Source organism: Chenopodium album, chromosome 17, assembly GCF_948465745.1.
Source record: "Chenopodium album chromosome 17, dcCheAlbu1.1, whole genome shotgun sequence".
In the NCBI taxonomy this organism is placed as follows: domain Eukaryota; kingdom Viridiplantae; phylum Streptophyta; class Magnoliopsida; order Caryophyllales; family Amaranthaceae; genus Chenopodium; species Chenopodium album.
This window is the reverse complement of record NC_137850.1, coordinates 4,473,053-4,491,822: the sequence shown is the minus strand read 5'-3', so window position 1 is coordinate 4,491,822 and position 18,770 is coordinate 4,473,053. Positions and strand designations below refer to the sequence as shown.

The 18,770-nt window shown below is 35.5% G+C and overlaps 2 protein-coding genes across 3 annotated transcripts; one reads left to right on the top strand and one right to left on the bottom strand.

The window, feature by feature from the left end:
* Positions 1–144: 144 nt before the first annotated feature.
* On the bottom strand, positions 145–2,416 carry LOC145587450 (glucan endo-1,3-beta-glucosidase 4-like). 2 transcript variants are annotated; one of them, XM_081644184.1, is made up of 3 exons: positions 2,288–2,416; positions 1,810–2,085; positions 145–366 (listed from the first exon to the last, which is right to left on the bottom strand). In XM_081644184.1, the coding sequence occupies exons 1-3, from the start codon at positions 2,352–2,354 to the stop codon at positions 332–334; spliced, it is 378 nt and encodes a 125-aa protein (XP_081500310.1). In that variant the 5' UTR covers positions 2,355–2,416; the 3' UTR covers positions 145–331. The 2 variants fall into 2 exon arrangements, with proteins under 2 accessions (XP_081500310.1, XP_081500311.1); XM_081644185.1 differs by having other exon boundaries at positions 1,810–2,079; positions 2,288–2,400.
* Positions 2,417–10,856: 8,440 nt separating this feature from the next.
* On the top strand, positions 10,857–11,255 carry LOC145588531 (uncharacterized). The gene has a single exon (XM_081645175.1). It carries the CDS (start codon positions 10,857–10,859, stop codon positions 11,253–11,255), a length of 399 nt encoding a protein of 132 aa, XP_081501301.1.
* Positions 11,256–18,770: the final 7,515 nt, after the last annotated feature.

The window sequence follows — 18,770 nt, the reverse complement described above, 5'->3', positions numbered from 1 at the left end:
TCAAGATCATAGACTTTTTTCACAAAATAGCCGAGTCAGACATTTAGACACATTTGTGTCAGACATAGTTGCCCGAGTCTGAGTAACATAGGATAGAGTAGCGATTTACATTGCGAACTGCTACTGAAATTAAGGGAAAATATGTTTATTTTCTGTTTGCAATTGAATATTCTACTCCATTGTTCATACAATATGAATGTGAACTACTTTGTTCTTACATAATATCAGCTTTCTTCTAGCTTCTTTTTCAAAACCTCATTTACAACTTGACATATAAAGAATGTAGAATTAATAATTAAAAGTATTACAAATAAAAATTAAAACGTAATTCTCAAGAAAGATATTCGAAGTGGCAGTTGTCATGACCTGCACGGCAAAAATAACAAAGGCAAATCATTAGAAGGATAAAGTAAGATTCATACAGTGAAGAAAGTAGAAACTTGTCTTAACCCCTTTTAGTGTACAACTGGAAATTGCTAAAGAATTGGTAACATAACACATGCAACATTCACTGAAAACTTTAAACACCTAACATTAAATTAGTCAATATTATCGGAATATATGAGTAATTATTTTGACTAGCATGTTGCATCAACTGCTTATAACAACTTTAAACAACTAAATGAAACTAGTCTATATCAAAACATATTAGCTGATTTGACTAGAGAGTTGCATCAACTGCTTGCGGGTATTTTCCCACAAGCGTGATAATTATTGTTTTATTGTTTTGTTTGGTTCACCAAAACCAAAAAAGGCCAGGTGAAGATAGCATGTATATGTCAGGATGCCCATCAATATATGCACATGCACATAATGCACATAAATATGCTTTTAATCTTAGTCTACTAATAAATTCATGTGGATATGATGATGATGATGATGCTAGGACCCTTCGTGCTTCTTTTAACTTGCTTACATATTTTGTCTTTCTTTTTTTGGGATTCTTTTATCTCTGTTTAGAACTTCCTAATGCGTAAGTTATATAGATTCCATAGGTTAGAAGTTCTAAATGATTCCATAGGTCTAGGTATGCCACATTTTTTTTTTTTTTTTTTTTTTTTTTTTTTGGACACTTAGTTACAATGTAACTAATTTATTAATGTAAAAAAAAAAAAAAAAAACCCCCAAATTTCCTTACTTAAAAAAGATATTTGCATGCAATTAGGCTATCAAAACAAAAAAAAATATAAAATTTTAATACTTTTGACAAAATGGCCATAATACTCTCATTTTGTTGGCTGAACGGGGGAGTAGAGAGAGCCACGAGGGTAATTGATGTGGACGAGTTTTGTTCTCTAGTTTTCCATACCACTTCTCAAAACTTTAACCAATAAAACTAATTGATCTTCCACATTCGTATGAGTTTTTTCTTTGCTCAATTGAAAAAATTAACAATATATACAAGTATAATTAGTGAAATTACTTATGCACGGATTGGAGTATTACTATAGCAAAATCATTTTACGATAATTTCAAATTTTTAATAAATATTGCATGTCACATTTATAATCGAGAACCTTAATCAAAACAGTTAATTTAAATTATTGAAAAATTAATGTATACATCATAGACAGAAAAACTGCATATGAAGTATTTGATATATCGAAAATGATAATGTTGCAATTATTCATCTGTAGGAGAGAGTGGATTTTGATGATGACCGATACTAACATTATGCTAAAATAGTGATTTTCATGTAAATTTAACATGGTAGATTACTGAATTCAGTTGTTCAATGTATGCCATAAAAAAAAAATAATAAAATAAAAATAAAAAAAGGAAGATAAAAATGTAAATGAAAAGACATACTTGGATCCTGTTCAGTGATAAGGGCAGCACCATTGAAGTAGCAATTACCACCTTTGTTTTTATGATTTTGAAAGTAACTGTTAAACACAAAGTCAGCATGATCTTTGGTTGTGTTGGGTTGATAGCATGGTTGATTCTCTTGAATCATGTCACACTTTACATCTTGCTGTCCACACGCCCAGTTTACCGCAGTCTGCAATTCATCATCTGGTGTCTGCACATCCGCAATGCACCACTGCTGCCCTGGATCATCCTGTCCACCGTCATCTCCTGTAACTTCACAACCCAACTACAGAATGAGCTATAAGAAACAGAGAATTTTTTTTTAGAGGTTATCTCTCAAAATCATGTAAGAAAGTTAAAACTATTTTTATAAAAACTTGTGGATCCACACCAGTATTGGAGGTTTAGATGTCCGCGGTTTTACCCTTAATTGTTAGAAAGCTACATACAACGCCGTGAATGTTAAAGAAGATACCTGAAATCCGTGGAACTACGAGGAGGAGGAGCAAAGGAAGCAACAACTTCAAAGAAGAGGAATACATTGTGTGTTAAAAGAGGAGAAAATTTTGGGACTATTTAAGGTAGGATGAATTGCTGGATTAACAAATAGAAGAGGAAACTCCAGTTTATATAGCAAAAAAAAATCAATTGATAATGTATTAAATTATATTTGATGGGTGCGTGTGAAAATTGCTTAGAAATCAAAGTGAAGTAAGTCACCGACTTGTAAATGGGTCCTTTGGATCTGATTCTAATTGACATTTTAGTGTGAATACTTTTTGGCACTAATTATGGAGCAACTTGTATGGTTAATTGACTCATTACTCGTCTTTTGCTAGGAAAGAGTTGTGAGTTGTCCTCCCAAATTATTCAGACTGTCTTATACGCTGTCGCTGCCAGTCTGGATTCTGTTTTCGTAGTGTAGCACCAGTGACCTCGAGAATGGATTTTGAATTTTATGCGGAGTATATATCATTGTTCTTTGTGGCTTCCTGACCCCTGTACTCTGAAAATGTTGAAAATAGGATAGATAAACCCTGTGTCTTTATTACGACAATCAAATTTTGTGAATGAGATAGTACATGTTTTGCTATCGCTCTTCTTGACTCTGTTCAATGAAAGACTAACTAGCAACAGACTCGAATAATTGAATTATTTTCTTCAGAAATTCTGCTGAAAGACAAGCATCAGAAGAGAAATCTTTAAGACGAGCTAGAAACATGCAGCAAACATTGTTACCAGCATTTCCAAACAGTGTAAATCACTACCAAAACCTCCTATTTAACCGCAAATTCTGATTCTAGCAATCTGCAAGACTTTCATAACCAGAAGCAAGTTGATAAATAGTATAATACGCGATAGCTGATTATAAGTATGGACCTGATTAAGCGTGAGGGAACAGTTTTTCAGGGATCAGCCGAAACATAAAGATGAAAGTAGATCATTTACATTCAAATTCTTGGATAATAATGTTGATGATCCTTCTTTATAAGTTATAACTCTTGAAACAGTCAAAAACCTCTTTCAGATAATTTAAGCTGAATCTAATATTGGTTGGCCTGTTCTATGTTTCAAAAAAATTCCCATTTAGAAACATTAGCTTAACGGCTTTATCATTCATATGAAAAGCTTAATTCTTCACAACTTAATTAGTTTGCTTATTGGAACAATGTATTGTATGTGTTGGAAGATCATTTACAATGAGCTTTAAAAGAAGGGAGTACCAGTTCTTTTAAGATGTGAGATACGTAGGCTCAGCTAATGAAGAAATCAATGGCTCTGATCATTCATTATTTTGTAATTCTTCCATTAACAGCTTTACCAATGAAAACGATGAAAAATTTGACAATGTACTACTTCTGAAATTTGTCAAAGAGCCTTCTATTGCTGTTTAATTAGTATTTAGTTATTTACAATCTCTAATAGGACATACGGGTACGTAACAATGAGCCTCTAATGACGAAACTACATAATCATCTTAGAGATTTAAACCAGGCAATGTATTTCACAATTCGAAGCACAAATAATTACATTATGGAGTGGTGCATACCAATGAAGTAATGAAAGGAGGACTTGTCCATCTAACAAAACTATAGAAATGAGATGCAAATATTCACAACACTGAGAATTATCCTCAATTTGTCGTTAGAGAAATGAAAATCATTCAAATCATTTGACATGCACATCCAAAAGAACAAGTCCATCATCACTTGGAAACACGACATCATCCCTTACAACTAGAGACACGAGCGTGTAAATGATATATAGCCAAACCAAACACAACTTAAGATCCACTTACAATAGATAATGCTTTTTAGGGCCTAATACACCTTAGGAAACCAGAAAAGAAAAGAAAAAAATAAAAACTAAAACCACAGCTCCAAAAACTTAACTACTGCAGTGACAGACCCTTCAGAATTGATGCCATTATAGCAAATCCGAATCTTGAACGAACTTAACCTGCAAATATAGCAGAATTAGAGGGGGTAAAAAAGGCATCAGTGTATTCAAATGTGTTGCATTTCCTGATTCAGCATATCCTAGAACTTTTAAAAAGCACTAAACTAGCAAACCAAGAATAAAGCAAGCGGACGTAGCTGTCTGTAATTACCCTTTCGTGGAGAGGTAAGGAAGACACAAGATGCATGCCTTCAAGTCATCAAACAGGCCAAAGGGGTTAGTGCTAATTACCGAGGGGATGTGAGAATAACATGAGCTATAGGGCCGACTGGCCAATTGCAAAACACTAACATGATCTGAAGGTTGGAAAACATGAGAAAACCATCCAAAATTCTACATGAAATGCACAGTGGACATCGCAGGATCTTTTATTCTTTCAGTTAAACAATTCATATCACAGGGTAAGCTACTCCAGTGAGCTAATGGAGATGGATCCAATTCACATTTCACAAGCTTAAAACATTAATGAACCATCACAAGATTTATAATTTCATGTACTCGAAAGTGTTCATACATAATCAATCACTTCAAACCTAAACAAAAAATACAACCTTGCTTGATGATCATTTTCCACTTTTAACTTCAAAAAACTTCCAACCAAACTACTAACTCTATATTTCTATGACATATATATTATGTGGTATGTGAACAAAGAGTACACCAACCAAAATTAGATTACCTGGAAATGCAACTTAGACAAAATTATCTCAGCACCTAATAAACAAAACATTTTGAATTAGCTGCCAAAAAAACTTACAATGTTCTCCCAGATTGTCACTGCTTCCCACATACATGCCACTACCAAAGCTTGGTGGTGACAAGGGTATTATCACCTTCTTCGAGTAGAACTAAACTCCCTTGGTATGAATCCACATGCCATTGAGTCTTATAACCATTGATATCTTCAAGAGTTTGAGGTCCAGGAGGCACATAATTCGCAACTCGTGCATCCTCCAGATCAGACGAAACTGAAAAATCATATTTCCCTACAACTACCAACAGCCCTTTCTTACTAAACCCAACAATACAATGCCTCGGAATACCTCCACCAGGGTATACTACTGAGAATAGCTTGGTCCACACTTAGCAACACCATCATCTCCCATAACCCAAATGTTGTATCGATCGCAAGAGTCGCAACCCCAATGATTGAATTGTGCAAGAGAGTCGCGAAATTGTATTAACCCGGAATTTAACAGGCTACCAGATTCAACATCTACAGGACACGCAATAACCGAGAATACCTCATCCCTCAAATCAAATGAAACAATGTTGTGCTCAAAAACAGATATTGATATCAAATGGTACAAAAAACCACCCACATTGCACGGATTAGAATTGAAACAAAATAATCAAGGGTCTTCCACGATTTCGTCAGGAAAATAGTCATTTATCAAACTCCTATATTTAATGAACATAACAACTTTGAAGTCATTCGACAAAACATCATACCCAAACCCGAAACACGAACTACATCTAACCCTTTCAACCGACAAACATATCAAACCATTAGCACTACCAACAAAGATAAAGTAATCAATTGGGAACTCTAGGGTTTGAATCTGGTTGAATTCTTCATTATCAGAATGCAAACTATAAATAATATGCTCATCATCCAAGGTATATTTCCTGAGTAGAACATTATAGTTTTGAGCAACCTGATTATAATGAAGGTGTGAAAGAATGAAATCAGAATGGGAAATTAGAGAGCACCAAGATTTACAAACACACCTGGATCGAAGCAGCGATTTTATTGGCAATCTGATTAGTATATTCACCAACAAATCTTCTGGAAAATGCATGTCCATTTTTTTTTTCAATGGTTTTGCTCGGATTTTTTTAGGGTTCTTTCGAAAGGCTATTCTACTCAAATTGTAGAATTGTACTTTCTTTTATGTGTGTTTTATTATATTATGAAACGGATGTCTTAATTACAACACACCCTTATTTTGTAAGGAACAACACATATTGTATTATTTCTCTCTCTTATCTTTTCCACTTAGGACCTATTTTGATTTACTGAAAACAACTAAATTGAACTAATTGGAGTTGAACTGAACTGAAATGAATTGTTTATGAGAGAAGAAAATTAGGAACTGAGCTGAGCTGAGCTGAACTCAACTCAACTAAAATTAAGCTGAACAAAACATACCCTTACAAGTACATTTTACTATATATTATTTATCTTTCATACTAACTACGAGTATTTTTTTATTAAAGCCCGAAAGCCTACTTTATATTTTTTTTAAACTATGTGCATGCCTTACCGTTGCGATTATTACAAAACGGAGGGATATTGCTGTGGTTATTTTATTTTATTTTATTTTATTTTTCAACATCATATTCTATATATCATATAATGAATCAAAAATTATACCGTAATATTTTTTTATATATTTTTTTGCAATAAAAATGATACAGTAATTTTGAAAACTAACAATCAAAAATAGAAATATTTTTTTTTCTTGTTTTCTATTTTGGGTTTTTTTTAAAAAAAAAATGATGGAGAGAGAAAATTAAAGAGGAAACTGACTCTAGTCTAGCCCTAAAAGAGAGAAAGTCATTTATTTTTCATAATGAAAGTAAGAATTTGAAACGATAGGCTTTGAGATGGAATTTGAAAATTTGTTGAATTGGATTCAATTCTTTAAAGGTTGGATTTGCACCACATGCAAATTCAAATTCAAATTCTATTACCCAAACAAGTTATTTGGCCCAAATTGGATTTCAAATGAAATCCATAATTCCAAAAGCCATTACATTAATTGATTATTGATTATTTCACAACAATATTGACCCGAATAAGTCATGCCTACTCACATATCTCATACATAACATTATTACTCGTACAATTTATTGTCAAAAATAATCTTATAAATAATCTTCGAATGCATTTTGATTTCAAAACTTGTTGAATGTGTGGTTCTTCTCGATACTTTAGTTGTTCTACTTTGGTTTATTCGTGTTTAATTTTATGTTTATATAAGATTATAATGGAGCTAGTTGGGCGTCGCACTGTATTTTGGTGATTTGGCTTTTAGGGATGCATGGGCTTGGCTTATTGTTTGGGTATTGTTCAATCTTCCTTTCAACTTAGCAACTGATTGTCAATTCATAGCTTTGAAGATTATTTATCTTAACCTTGTTCTGCAACATAAGGGCTCTCAAAAGAATATATTGAGGGTTTTACTCTTTTTAGTATGTAATAGTCTCTTCCCAAGGGAAGGGGGTCAAAAGGTATCCGCAATTAGAGTAAAGTGACTCAGTTTGTGTTGTTAAGTTTTGATCGTCCTTTTCTCCTACTCCTTTAAGGCTTTTACCTTACGTTAAAGATTCTTGGTGTCTTTTTAAGCTCGAAATAACTGGAAGCTATCAGTAGTGTGTTCTATGCTCTTTTGTTCCTTCCACAAGCTCAGTTGATATGCCCATATGGTATACAAAACAAGCTAAGTTATTTTTTGATATCTCATGAAGCATGTTTGAAGGCAAATTCACAAATTTTCAAACCAAAAGTTACTATGTAATTTAGTTATACTCTTTGTAATATTGGAGGAAGTAAAATTTCTTTAAGGAGTTGAACAAACTTATTTTATAGTTTGTAATATTTTATTTATGTTAATTCAGTTTCCTTATTCAACTATAATAATATCAAGCAAGGTACTCCCTACGGTTATATTTTTTTTTTTAATTCGTAACTTCGATATTTGCACTATTCACCTACCAATCTATCATGTTTTTACTTGATTTTTTACTGTTATAAAATAAATAAATATTAGCATATAATACTTTGCATATCATTAAATTAACTATAATGTCTACCTTCATAATTATTTTTGTTACTAACAGACAATTAAAAATATTAATGGTTGAAACTTAAAAGTACGTGTCGGTAAATATGTCGGTCAAACTGATTCATTTTACCGAGAAAAAAAAAAGGAGTTTACAACAAGAAAGTGTTGTCTGTAATAGATTTGATTTTTATTATGGAAAAAAAAAAAGTTTTTCAAAATTTTAAAGATAATTTTAAAGTGCATATCAATGAAGAAATGAAAAGGCTCTTTCAAAAAAAAAAAAAAAAAAAAAAAAGTAATGAAAGGGCTTGTCCATCCTACAAAACTGTAAAAATGAGATGCAAATCTTTACTACACCGAGAGTTGTCCTCGATTTGTTACATAGCATTAGAGAAATTAAAACAATCAAATCGTTAGACATGCAAATCCAAAGCAACAAGTCTGCATCACTTAGAAACATTTCCAGACATGAGGATACATCCTCCCCTAAAACTACACACAGAAGCTTGTAAGTGACCTATAGCCAAATCAGGCACAGCCAAGATCCACTTACAGTAAGATAATGGTTTTTACTGTAGGGCTTAATACACCTTAAGAAACCAAAAGAAAGAGAAATTTAACTTAAACCAAGAAAGCCACAGCGAAGTTCTGAGTTTATCTCCTAGATTAACTTGGAAGGGCTCGTACTATGATACAATTATGGTAAGAGGACCAAAACAACATCAAAAGCAAGTGCATTAGTTTGTACAAAGTAATAGGCAGTTGCTCTATTGTAGAAAAGAGTTTGAGTTGAAAAATTCTCAAGTGGTTGTGGTTATATTTCTTGTTGGGTAGAAAATGTTTTCCACGTACAAATTTCTCTTATAGTGAAAAATTCCGCTAAAATTAGCCGTAACTAGCAAACTATAATTCACCCCCTCTTGTAGTGTTCATCTAAATTACAACGCGTGTTGCAAGACTTTTTATTTTCTATAGTCTTATCTCCCCCACCAGTTAATTATTGGGGGGTTTTAAATTTTGATGGTGTTATAAAACAACTCTTATTATTAGGTCTAATACTACTAAAAAAATTTATATACATCGTTTTGCTCATCTAATATTTTTTTTGTCATTTTAAAATCTTAAAATGAGAAGAAAAAAAAAATATCAAATGAGCAAAAAACTATTCTTTGGTGCACCTACCTCTATGTGCACATGAGTGTAAATAAATTGGGTTCTAAAGCTACTTAGAGACACTATATAAATGAAATTTAAACTTTGTAAACAAATCAATGAAAGAAATTGTACTGTGTCAAAAAAAAAAAAAAAAATGAAAGAAATTGTACATAGAATAGAAGCTTAACTAGATCCGAAGATAAAAGAAAATTACTGAAATTACATTTGACAGGCAATAAGTTTTGTAAATCTATTAAATGGCACTATGTTATTGTTTACTATCTAACATGACTTCTGTCGAGATTTACACAAAAATTAAATCAATTTAAGTAACTATGATAATTATGGATGTGCAAAAAACAACTTACTAAATAGGTCTCTAATTAAATAATTCTACCCTCCCAGAATTAATTTTAGCTAACTGAATAAACTTTCAACCTATCAACACCACTAAAATGGACAACAAAAGCAACACTACACTTTGAGAATCAATTTTGATAATAGGTAATTGAGAAACTAACTCCAAAGGATCATAGAATTGCTTGAGTCTCTACTTGTTATCAATCTGGGAAACGTAATTTTCCTAATAACAAAGGCGTCAACACCAGCGACATAAGATACGAGAAATTGAGAAAAACATAAGGATCACTGCACTTTTATCATAAGATTGGAAGACTGATATTTATACCAAATTGGATAATATGCTCAATAAAAATCTAACGATCTTGATTACTATATGATTTAAAGAAGATCTTGATTACTTTCAAAGCCAAAAGGAGCATGGTGAGGAACAAAGAAATTCTACCTAATGGGAAATTTATGCTAAATTATAGACAGCCTGCCAATAACGCTTCAAAAGTGTCTTTATTCACGGGTTAACACTTTTAATGTAAAAGTGATAGGCTAGATATTATGCAGTATGTAAACAAAGAGTAACATATAATTATATCAAGCTTGGAAAGGAAAATATGTTTGGTGCTATGAGGTGACAACCATAATAAGATAACCTGAAAATGCAACTTTGATGAAATTATTTCAGCACCTAAGAAACAAAAAAACTTACAATGTTCTCCCAGATTGTCACTACTTCCTACATACATGCCACTTGTTAGATTATGTAAATAATCTCGTATATAATTAGGCTTGTAATTTACTTTTGTATCCTTAGCCCTAACCCCAGAATACGTTTGTATATATAATGATATTTGATCAATGAGAAAACTACGACAAATATTTACATATTCTCTCATGGTGTCAAGAGTCTAGGTTTCTTCCTGATAAACCCTAATTCTCTTCCGCTCTACTTTCTTCTTCATCCTCCATGGCCGAATCAAGCAAGCTTCATCCCGCCACTCTTGTGACGAACATCAAGTCTTGTATTCCCATTACCCTTGATTATGAGGGAAAGCAATTCAATAGTTGGTCGACCTTATTCCAACTCCATTGCCGTGCGAATTTGGTGATCGATCACATAATTCCACCATCGGTGGATCCTTCGGCCAAGAAACCCGAACCCACTCCCGCTGAACAGGCATTCACGCAACGCCTTGATGACATCGTTCGACAATGGATTTATGGGACTCTTTCTACTGACCTTTTAACCTCTATTATTGATTCTGATGACACAGCGGCCGATACATGGAATCGGTTGGAGGGATTTTTCCGCAACAACAAATCTGCCAGGGCCCTTTTGCACTTGACGCACAATTCACCGATACTAGGCTGGAGCAATTCGACTGTGTCAAGGCATATTGTAGTCATTTGAAGTCCCTTGCCGATAGCTTGAAAAATGTCGGGGATAAAGTCTCCGACAACCGCATGGCCTTGCAATTGTTAAAGGGTCTCTCGGACGAGTACAAGCCCTTTCGCACTTCCGTTCGCCATATCACCCCTTTACCCTCCTTTGATGCTCTACATTCGATGCTTGAACTAGAGGAACAAAGTAATGCTGCTGATTTGATCACGGATTCGAGTGCTGAAGCGCACTATTCTCAATCTTCTTCATCATCGCAGCACGCCAAGGATGATTCCCAGTAGAATTCTTCTCGCGGTGGGGGTTCACAGTCGGCTCGTGGTGGCCGGAAACCTAAGGGAAAAGGCGGCAAGAAGGGCGGTGCCGATGGCCACGACACTCAGCAGGCCCAGCAACCACCACAACATCAGTGGGGTGCTCAGCAGGCTGCGGGTGCGCAGCAGCAGGGGTGGATATACCCCCCACCTTGGGGTTACTGGAATCAGGGCCCTTGAGCAACCCCTCCCTGTCTGTACCCTGCTCAGGGCCCGGGCCCAGCTCCATGGGGTCCACGACCAAACCAAGCCTCAATGCAGCAAGGACTCCTTGGTCCTCGTCCATCTCAGGCGTATTATGTTTCGGGTCCTCCTTCGGCTCCACCCTCTTCTGCTTCGGGTTATGTGCCTACCAACATTAAGCAAGCTATCCACACGATGTCCTTAGCCGATCCCAACTACTACATGGATACCGGTGCTACATCTCACATGACTCACTCACAAGGTAACTTGTCATCGTATTCTAGTTTGTGTAAAAATAAAAATACTACGATTATTGTTGGTGATGGTAGCAAAGTTCCAGTTTCTGGTTATGGTCACAAATCCTTAAACCACAACACACTTCACCTCAAAAATGTCCTACATGTACCCAAATTAGTCAAAAATCTCATCTCTGTTATAAAGTTCACTATTGACAATGATGTTTCTATTGAGTTTGATCCTTTTGGGTTTTCTGTGAAGGGCTTACAGACAAGGAGCAAAATAGTGAGATGTAATAGCAGTGGCGATCTTTATCCTTTCTTCACGAATCGTCGAGTCATTTCCACTTCCATTTTCACTACTAAAATTCGGTCAAATTACGACCGTTTTTTTACGACCGTCATTAAAACGGTCGCAAAATATAATATTTGCGACCGTTTTTAAGGCGGTCGCAGATTTGCGACCGTTTTTAGGCTATTTAACGGTCGTAAAAGTATTTAAATTTTTTTTTAAAATAATATACACGTTAAAAATAATTCTAAATTTAAACAATTTTATTGCGACTGTCAAAAACGGTCGCAAATTGCGACATTTACGACCGTTACATAAACAGTCGCAATTTGCGACCATTTGCGACCGCCAAAACCAGTCGCAAATTGCAACCATTACGACCGTTATAGAAACAGTCGCAATTTGCGACCAATTGCGACCGCTAATAGCGGTCGTAATTAAATAATGATTTTTTTAATAAAATGGAGTATAAAAGTGCTGCCAACCCACCCTAACCCTAATTTGGCCTGTTGAAGCAGCCGTTTTTCTCATCATTTTCTCTCTCCTCATTTTCTCCATCTTCTCCTTCTTTCTCCCTTCTCACGCCCTCCTTTCTCGATCTTCATCTCCTCTTTATTTCTTTCTCATCTCCTCTTTCTTTCTTTCTCTTCATCTCCTTTCTTCATTAAATCACATCAGATCAAGCCCCACAGTCACAGCAAGCAACGAATGAACGAGATCGACGCGCCGTCACCATCCTTTTCAAGAATTTCGGTTTTCATGGTCAAATTCGACCATGAAAACTCCAGATCTGGAGTTTTCATGGTCGAATTTGACCATATAAACCCCATGAGGAAGAAATATTAGGAAAGGTATGTTGATTTTCTGATTTTTTTTAAAATAATTTTGTTTTATTTTCGATTTTTTTTGTTTTATTTCAGTTTTTGTTCGAATTTTTGTTTGAATGTTGGTTCGAAGTTTTTTTCAAATTTTGTTGATTTGTTTTTCGAGTTTTGTTCGTAATTTTTTGTGATTTTTGTTCGTTGTGGGTTTCAATTTTGCTGGGTTTAATTTTTTTTTTTTTTTTGTTCAAATTTTAATTAGTTTTTGCGGGTTATATTTTGTTCGAATTTTGATTTAATTTTTGTTACATTTTCGGTTTGATTGTGTAATTTTGTTCGAAATTTTGTGGGTTTTTTTTTTGGGGGTTGAATTTTTTTGATAAATTTATACAATTTTTGGGTTAAATATGGGTGGTGGTTAAAGGTGGTTGAGGCTGGGCGGTGGTGTTTTAGGGTGGCCAGTGGTGGTGGGTAAAGAGGGTTTGGGTGGGAAGTGGTGGTGGGGTAGGCTGCGAAGTTCAGGAGGTGGCTGCGTTTTTTTTCTTTTTTTTTGTTTTTTTAATTTTTTTTGCGACCGCCTAGGACCGTCGCTAAATCCATATTTGCGACCGTTGTCTAACCGGTCGTTGAAATTAATAAAAACGGTCGCAAAAAATCTGCGACCGCCAAACAGTCGCAATAATGATTTTTTTGCGACCACGTGAATAACGACCACCACCTTACGACCGTTAACGGTCGCAATTAGAGTAATTGCGACCGTTTTTACTATAATCTGCGACCGTCAGAGACGGTCGCAATTTGGCCGAATTTTAGTAGTGTTTGTCAGATTTTGCAGTTGTGTCTCCTAGCGCGTGGCATCCCCGTTTAGGTCATCTGGGAAATGGAATTCTTAGTTCTTTGCGTAGTAGAAAGCTTATTGATTGTAATAAGGCAACCAAACATGTTTGTCATTCTTGTCCTTTGGGAAAATTAATGAAATTGCCATTTTACGATTCAATGTCTCATACTACTATGCCTTTTGATATTGTTCATAGTGACTTATGGACGTCTCCTATTCTTAGTTCTCTTGGCCACAAATACTATGTTTTGTTTCTTGACAATTACACGAATTTTTTTATGGACTTTTCCGATATCATCCAAATCTGTTTATTCGTGTTTGGACATATATTCGTACCCAATTTGAGAGAGAGGTGAAAGCGTTCCAATGTGACAATGGAACTGAGTTTGCAAATGATCCCTTTCAAAAATTCTGTCAAAAACATGGCATGAATTTTCGATTTTCATGTCCTTACTCCTCTCCTCAAAATGGGAAGGCCGAAAGAAAAATAAAGACGATCAATAACATTGTTCGTACTATTCTTTGTCACGCATCTATGCCACCTTCTTTCTGGCATCATGCTCTTGAGATGGCCACATATCTTCACAATATCTTGCCCACAAAAATTCTAGGCTATAAATCTCCGACTCAAATTCTCTATCAAAAGCATCCCGAGTACTCTCATCTTAGGGTGTTCGGTTGTCTATGTTACCTTCTCTTCCCCTCTTCTAAAATTCACAAACTTCACTCTCGAAGTACTCCTTATGTTTTTCTTGGTTATCCATCCAATCATCGCGGTTATAAATTCTATGATATGTTTTGTTTGACGAGTCGGTTTTTCCTTTCTCGAAAATTCACTCCCCCTAACCTCACACTTATGATTTTTTGGGTAATGATTTGAACACTCTTGACAGCCCCTTAGTGCGTCACCTCTTAGCTCCCTCTCCGGCGCAACGTGCTCCTCCCTCACCCATCACAACCCCACCTAGTGCAGGTGCGGGGAGGGTGGAACATGCTGCCAGCCCTATACCGCAGCCTGCCCTGCCACATACATCAGCCAGGCTGCAGTATCTTCTCTTCCTCCGAAACTCAGTTGCGGAGTACCTTGCCCAGCTCTTCTAAGCCAGGCTGCTTTTCCCCTGTGCGTCTGCCTTCCCCCACTGCTTGGCAGCGTGGCATTGCGCCACCTCCTGCCACCCCCGCCGGGATACAAGTGGCCAGAGGTGCGGCGGACACTACGCATGGCCACGATGAGCAGCCCCTCCATTCCAGTCCACCCCTTTCTCCACACCCTCTTACTCCTTTACCACAACCACATCCCATGGCAACTCGTAGCAAATACGGGATTGTCAAGCCAAATCCCAAGTACCATGACCAAGCTCACCACAGTTCAACCTCCATATCACTCGTTCCCAAAAACCCGATTCATGCCTTACGTGACCATAATTGGAAACTTGCTATGCGGGAAGAATATGATGCTCTCATTGCTAATGGTACATGGAAATTGGTTCTGAGACCGCCTAATGCCAATATTATTCGATCTCTGTGGATTTTTCGGCATAAGACTAAGTCTGACGGCTCTTTTGGGAGGCATAAGGCTTGGCTTGTTGGTGATGGTAAAACACAGCGGGAAGGTATTGATTGTGATGAAACGTTTAGTCCGGTTGTCAAGCCGGCTACTATTCGGGTGGTACTTAGCATTTCTTTGTCTAAGTCTTGGACTCTTAATCAATTGGATGTTAAAAATGCATTTCTTCATGGAAATTTGAATGAAACTGTTTATATGTATCAACCATTGGGCTTCAAGGATCCGGCTCGTCCCGATCATGTTTGTCTCCTTCAAAAGTCTCTTTATGGTCTCAAACAGGCATCTAGGGCTTGGTATCAACGGTTTGTTGATTTTGTGGCTACCATTGGCTTCACTCATAGCAAATCTGATAATTCTTTGTTCATTTTTTGCCATGGAAATGACATTGCCCATCTCTTGTTATATGTTGATGATATTGTCCTTACAACCTCCTCAAAGTCTCTTCGTCGTCACATTATTTCCAGACTTAGTTCTGAATTCGCGATGAAGGATTTGGGTAACCTGAGTTATTTCTTAGGTATTGCGGTCTCTCGAAACAACAATAGCTTATTTTTGTCTCAGAAAATTAAAAGTATGCTAAGGAAATTCTAGAGAAAGCAGGAATGACTAACTGCAACTCGGCTTCCACTCCTGTTGATTCGAAAGGAAAAATGAGCACAACTACTGGTCCTCTATGTGATGATCCGACCGCTTATCGTCGATTATGTATGTGGGGCTTTGCAATATCTCACTTTCACCGAACCTGACATTTCCTATGCGGTGCAACAGGTCTTTTTATTTATGCATGCTCCCAGGGTCGCTCATATGGATTCTCTGAAACGCATTATGTGATACGTTCAAGGTACGACTGATTTTGGCTTACATCTTTATAAGTCTTCAATCACTTCTATCTTGTCTTACACGGATGCTGACTGGGGCGGGTGTCCGGACACTCGTCGATCCACATCTGGTTACTGTGTTTTTCTTGGTGCTAACTTAATATCATGGTCCTCGAAACGTCAACCTACTTTGTCTAAGTCTAGTGCTGAAGCAGAGTACAGAGGGGTTGCTAATGTTGTGTCCGAATCATGCCGGATACAGAATTTATTGCTTGAGCTCAGTTGTCCAATCCCCAAGGCTACATTGGTTTATTGCGACAATGTGAGTTCTATTTATCTCTCCGGCAATCCCGTACAACATCAACGAACAAAGCACATTGAAATGGATATACATTTTGTTCGTGAAAAAGTACAGCATGGTGAGGTCCGTGTATTACATGTTCCGTCCCGATACCAGATTGCAGACATTTTCACTAAAGGTCTGCCGAAGATTTTATTTGATGATTTCAAGGACAGTCTCAGCGTTCGCAATCCTCCCGTTTCGACTGTAGGGGTGTGTTAGATTATGTAAATAATCTCGTATATACTTGGGCTTGTAATTTACTTTTGTATCCTTAGCCCTAACCCCAGAATACGTTTGTATATATAATGATATTTGATCAATGAGAAAACTACGGCAAATATTCACATATTCTCTCACCACTGCCAAAGCTTGCTGGTGACAAGGGTAGATCATCACCTTCTTCGAGTAGAACTAAACTCTCTAGGTATGAGTCCGCTTGCCATAGACTCATAAAACTATCCATATCTTCAAGAGTTTGAGGGCCATAAGGCACATAATTGTGCAACTCCAAATGTTGTATCGATCGCAAGAGTTGGAACTCCAAAGATTAAATTGTGCAAGAGAGTCACGAAATTGTATTAACCCAGAATTTAACCACCTACTAGATTCATCATCATCATCTTCAGGGCACGCAATATTCTCGAATGTCTCAGTCCTCAAATCAAATGAAACAATCTTGTGCTTAATAAAATATATTATTACCAAATTGTACAAAAAACCACCCACATTGCACGGATTAGGATTGTATAGCATTGGAAGTTTTTCATTTATTTTTGACAGGATTTTCGATTAAGGGAGAAAACAGCAGTTGCAATTTCGTCAGGAGAATGATCATCTATCATACTCCTATATGTAATCAACATTACAAGTTTGTAGTCATTCGACGAAACATCATACCCAAACCCGAAACACGAACTACTATCAACCCTTTCAATCGATGATAGGTTCAATCTCAACTTTTTTAAGGAGGGATTCCGAAGTATTTTGTAAATTTTTCTATCCCACAAACATATCAAACCATTAACACTACCAGCAAAGGTAAAGTAATCAATTGGGTTTGAATTTGATTGGATTCTTCATTATCAGAATGCAAACTATAGAAATCATGCTCATAATCCCAAGTATATTTTCTAAGTAGAACATTATAGTTTTGAGCAACCTGATTATGACCAAGGTGTGAAAGTATGAAATTAGAATGGAAAATTAGAAAACACCAAACACACCTGAATTGAAGCAGCGATTCTACTGACAATCTGATTAGTATATTCACCAACAATTCTTCTGGTAAATGCATGCCCATTTTTGCTTGGATTTTTTTTAGGGTTCTTCGTTTCAATCTATCTATCTATCTATATACTATACTAAAATAAGGTACACTAGCTTCATGGCTGCCACGTGTCCCTTTTTTAGGTTTTTTTAATATATTTTTTTTTTTTGGTAAAATGTATAATTGTTAAAGATCCTATTATTAAAGATACTCCGAGATAATATCTTGATTTTCTTAATATTGTTTCTTAATTAATATTATTCATAGATTTTCAGCATATATTTAATTAACATCATTTGACTCTAGATTGCTTAATTCAAGAAGAGTATATTTTGTTATTTTATACTCTGTATATTATATTTTAGGTTTCCTTATTAGCACACTAGAGTAGGTTATTCCTTCAACCTAATTTTTTTTTCCTCACCACATTATTCCTATGGCTACTAACACCATTCCTAATGATGTTGAAGCTAATTGTGCTCTTTTGTCAACCTCACTAATATTATCAAACTCAATTCAACCAATTATTTATCCTGAAAAATTCAACTTGAGACTATACTTGTGGGATATGGCCTTTTCAAGTTTCTTCATGGATCTCACCCTGGCCTCCTCCATCCATATTTAATATATTTAAGTCAAGTTTATATTACGGATTAGTAAAAGATATATTTAAATTGTGCATTAATTTAAATTATACAAAGTTGATATATTGAAAAGTTATAACAATTTTAATCTAATAAGATCAAACTTGATAATAATGTGCTTCCTAGCTTATATATAAACAATTAGATATGTTGTGAATCGCAAATAGCTTATAATACGTAGATTGTGTGTTTTCTCTAAAACAAATAAATGTAAATTGTGATACAATTGTAATGACTTTACTAATTTTCTACCACATGATATGATTTTAGGTATATCATACTTAATTTTTAAAAAAAATTATACAATGCTATATATAAATCATTTGCTATAATATTTTGTTACAGAATTCCTAAACATGAAATCTCTTAATTATTATAACAAGTTTTAAAACTTTTGTTAAACCTATAAACAAACCATTAATTCGAAAACTAAATTCACAACACACTCATGCATAACATCTACAAAATGTAAAAAA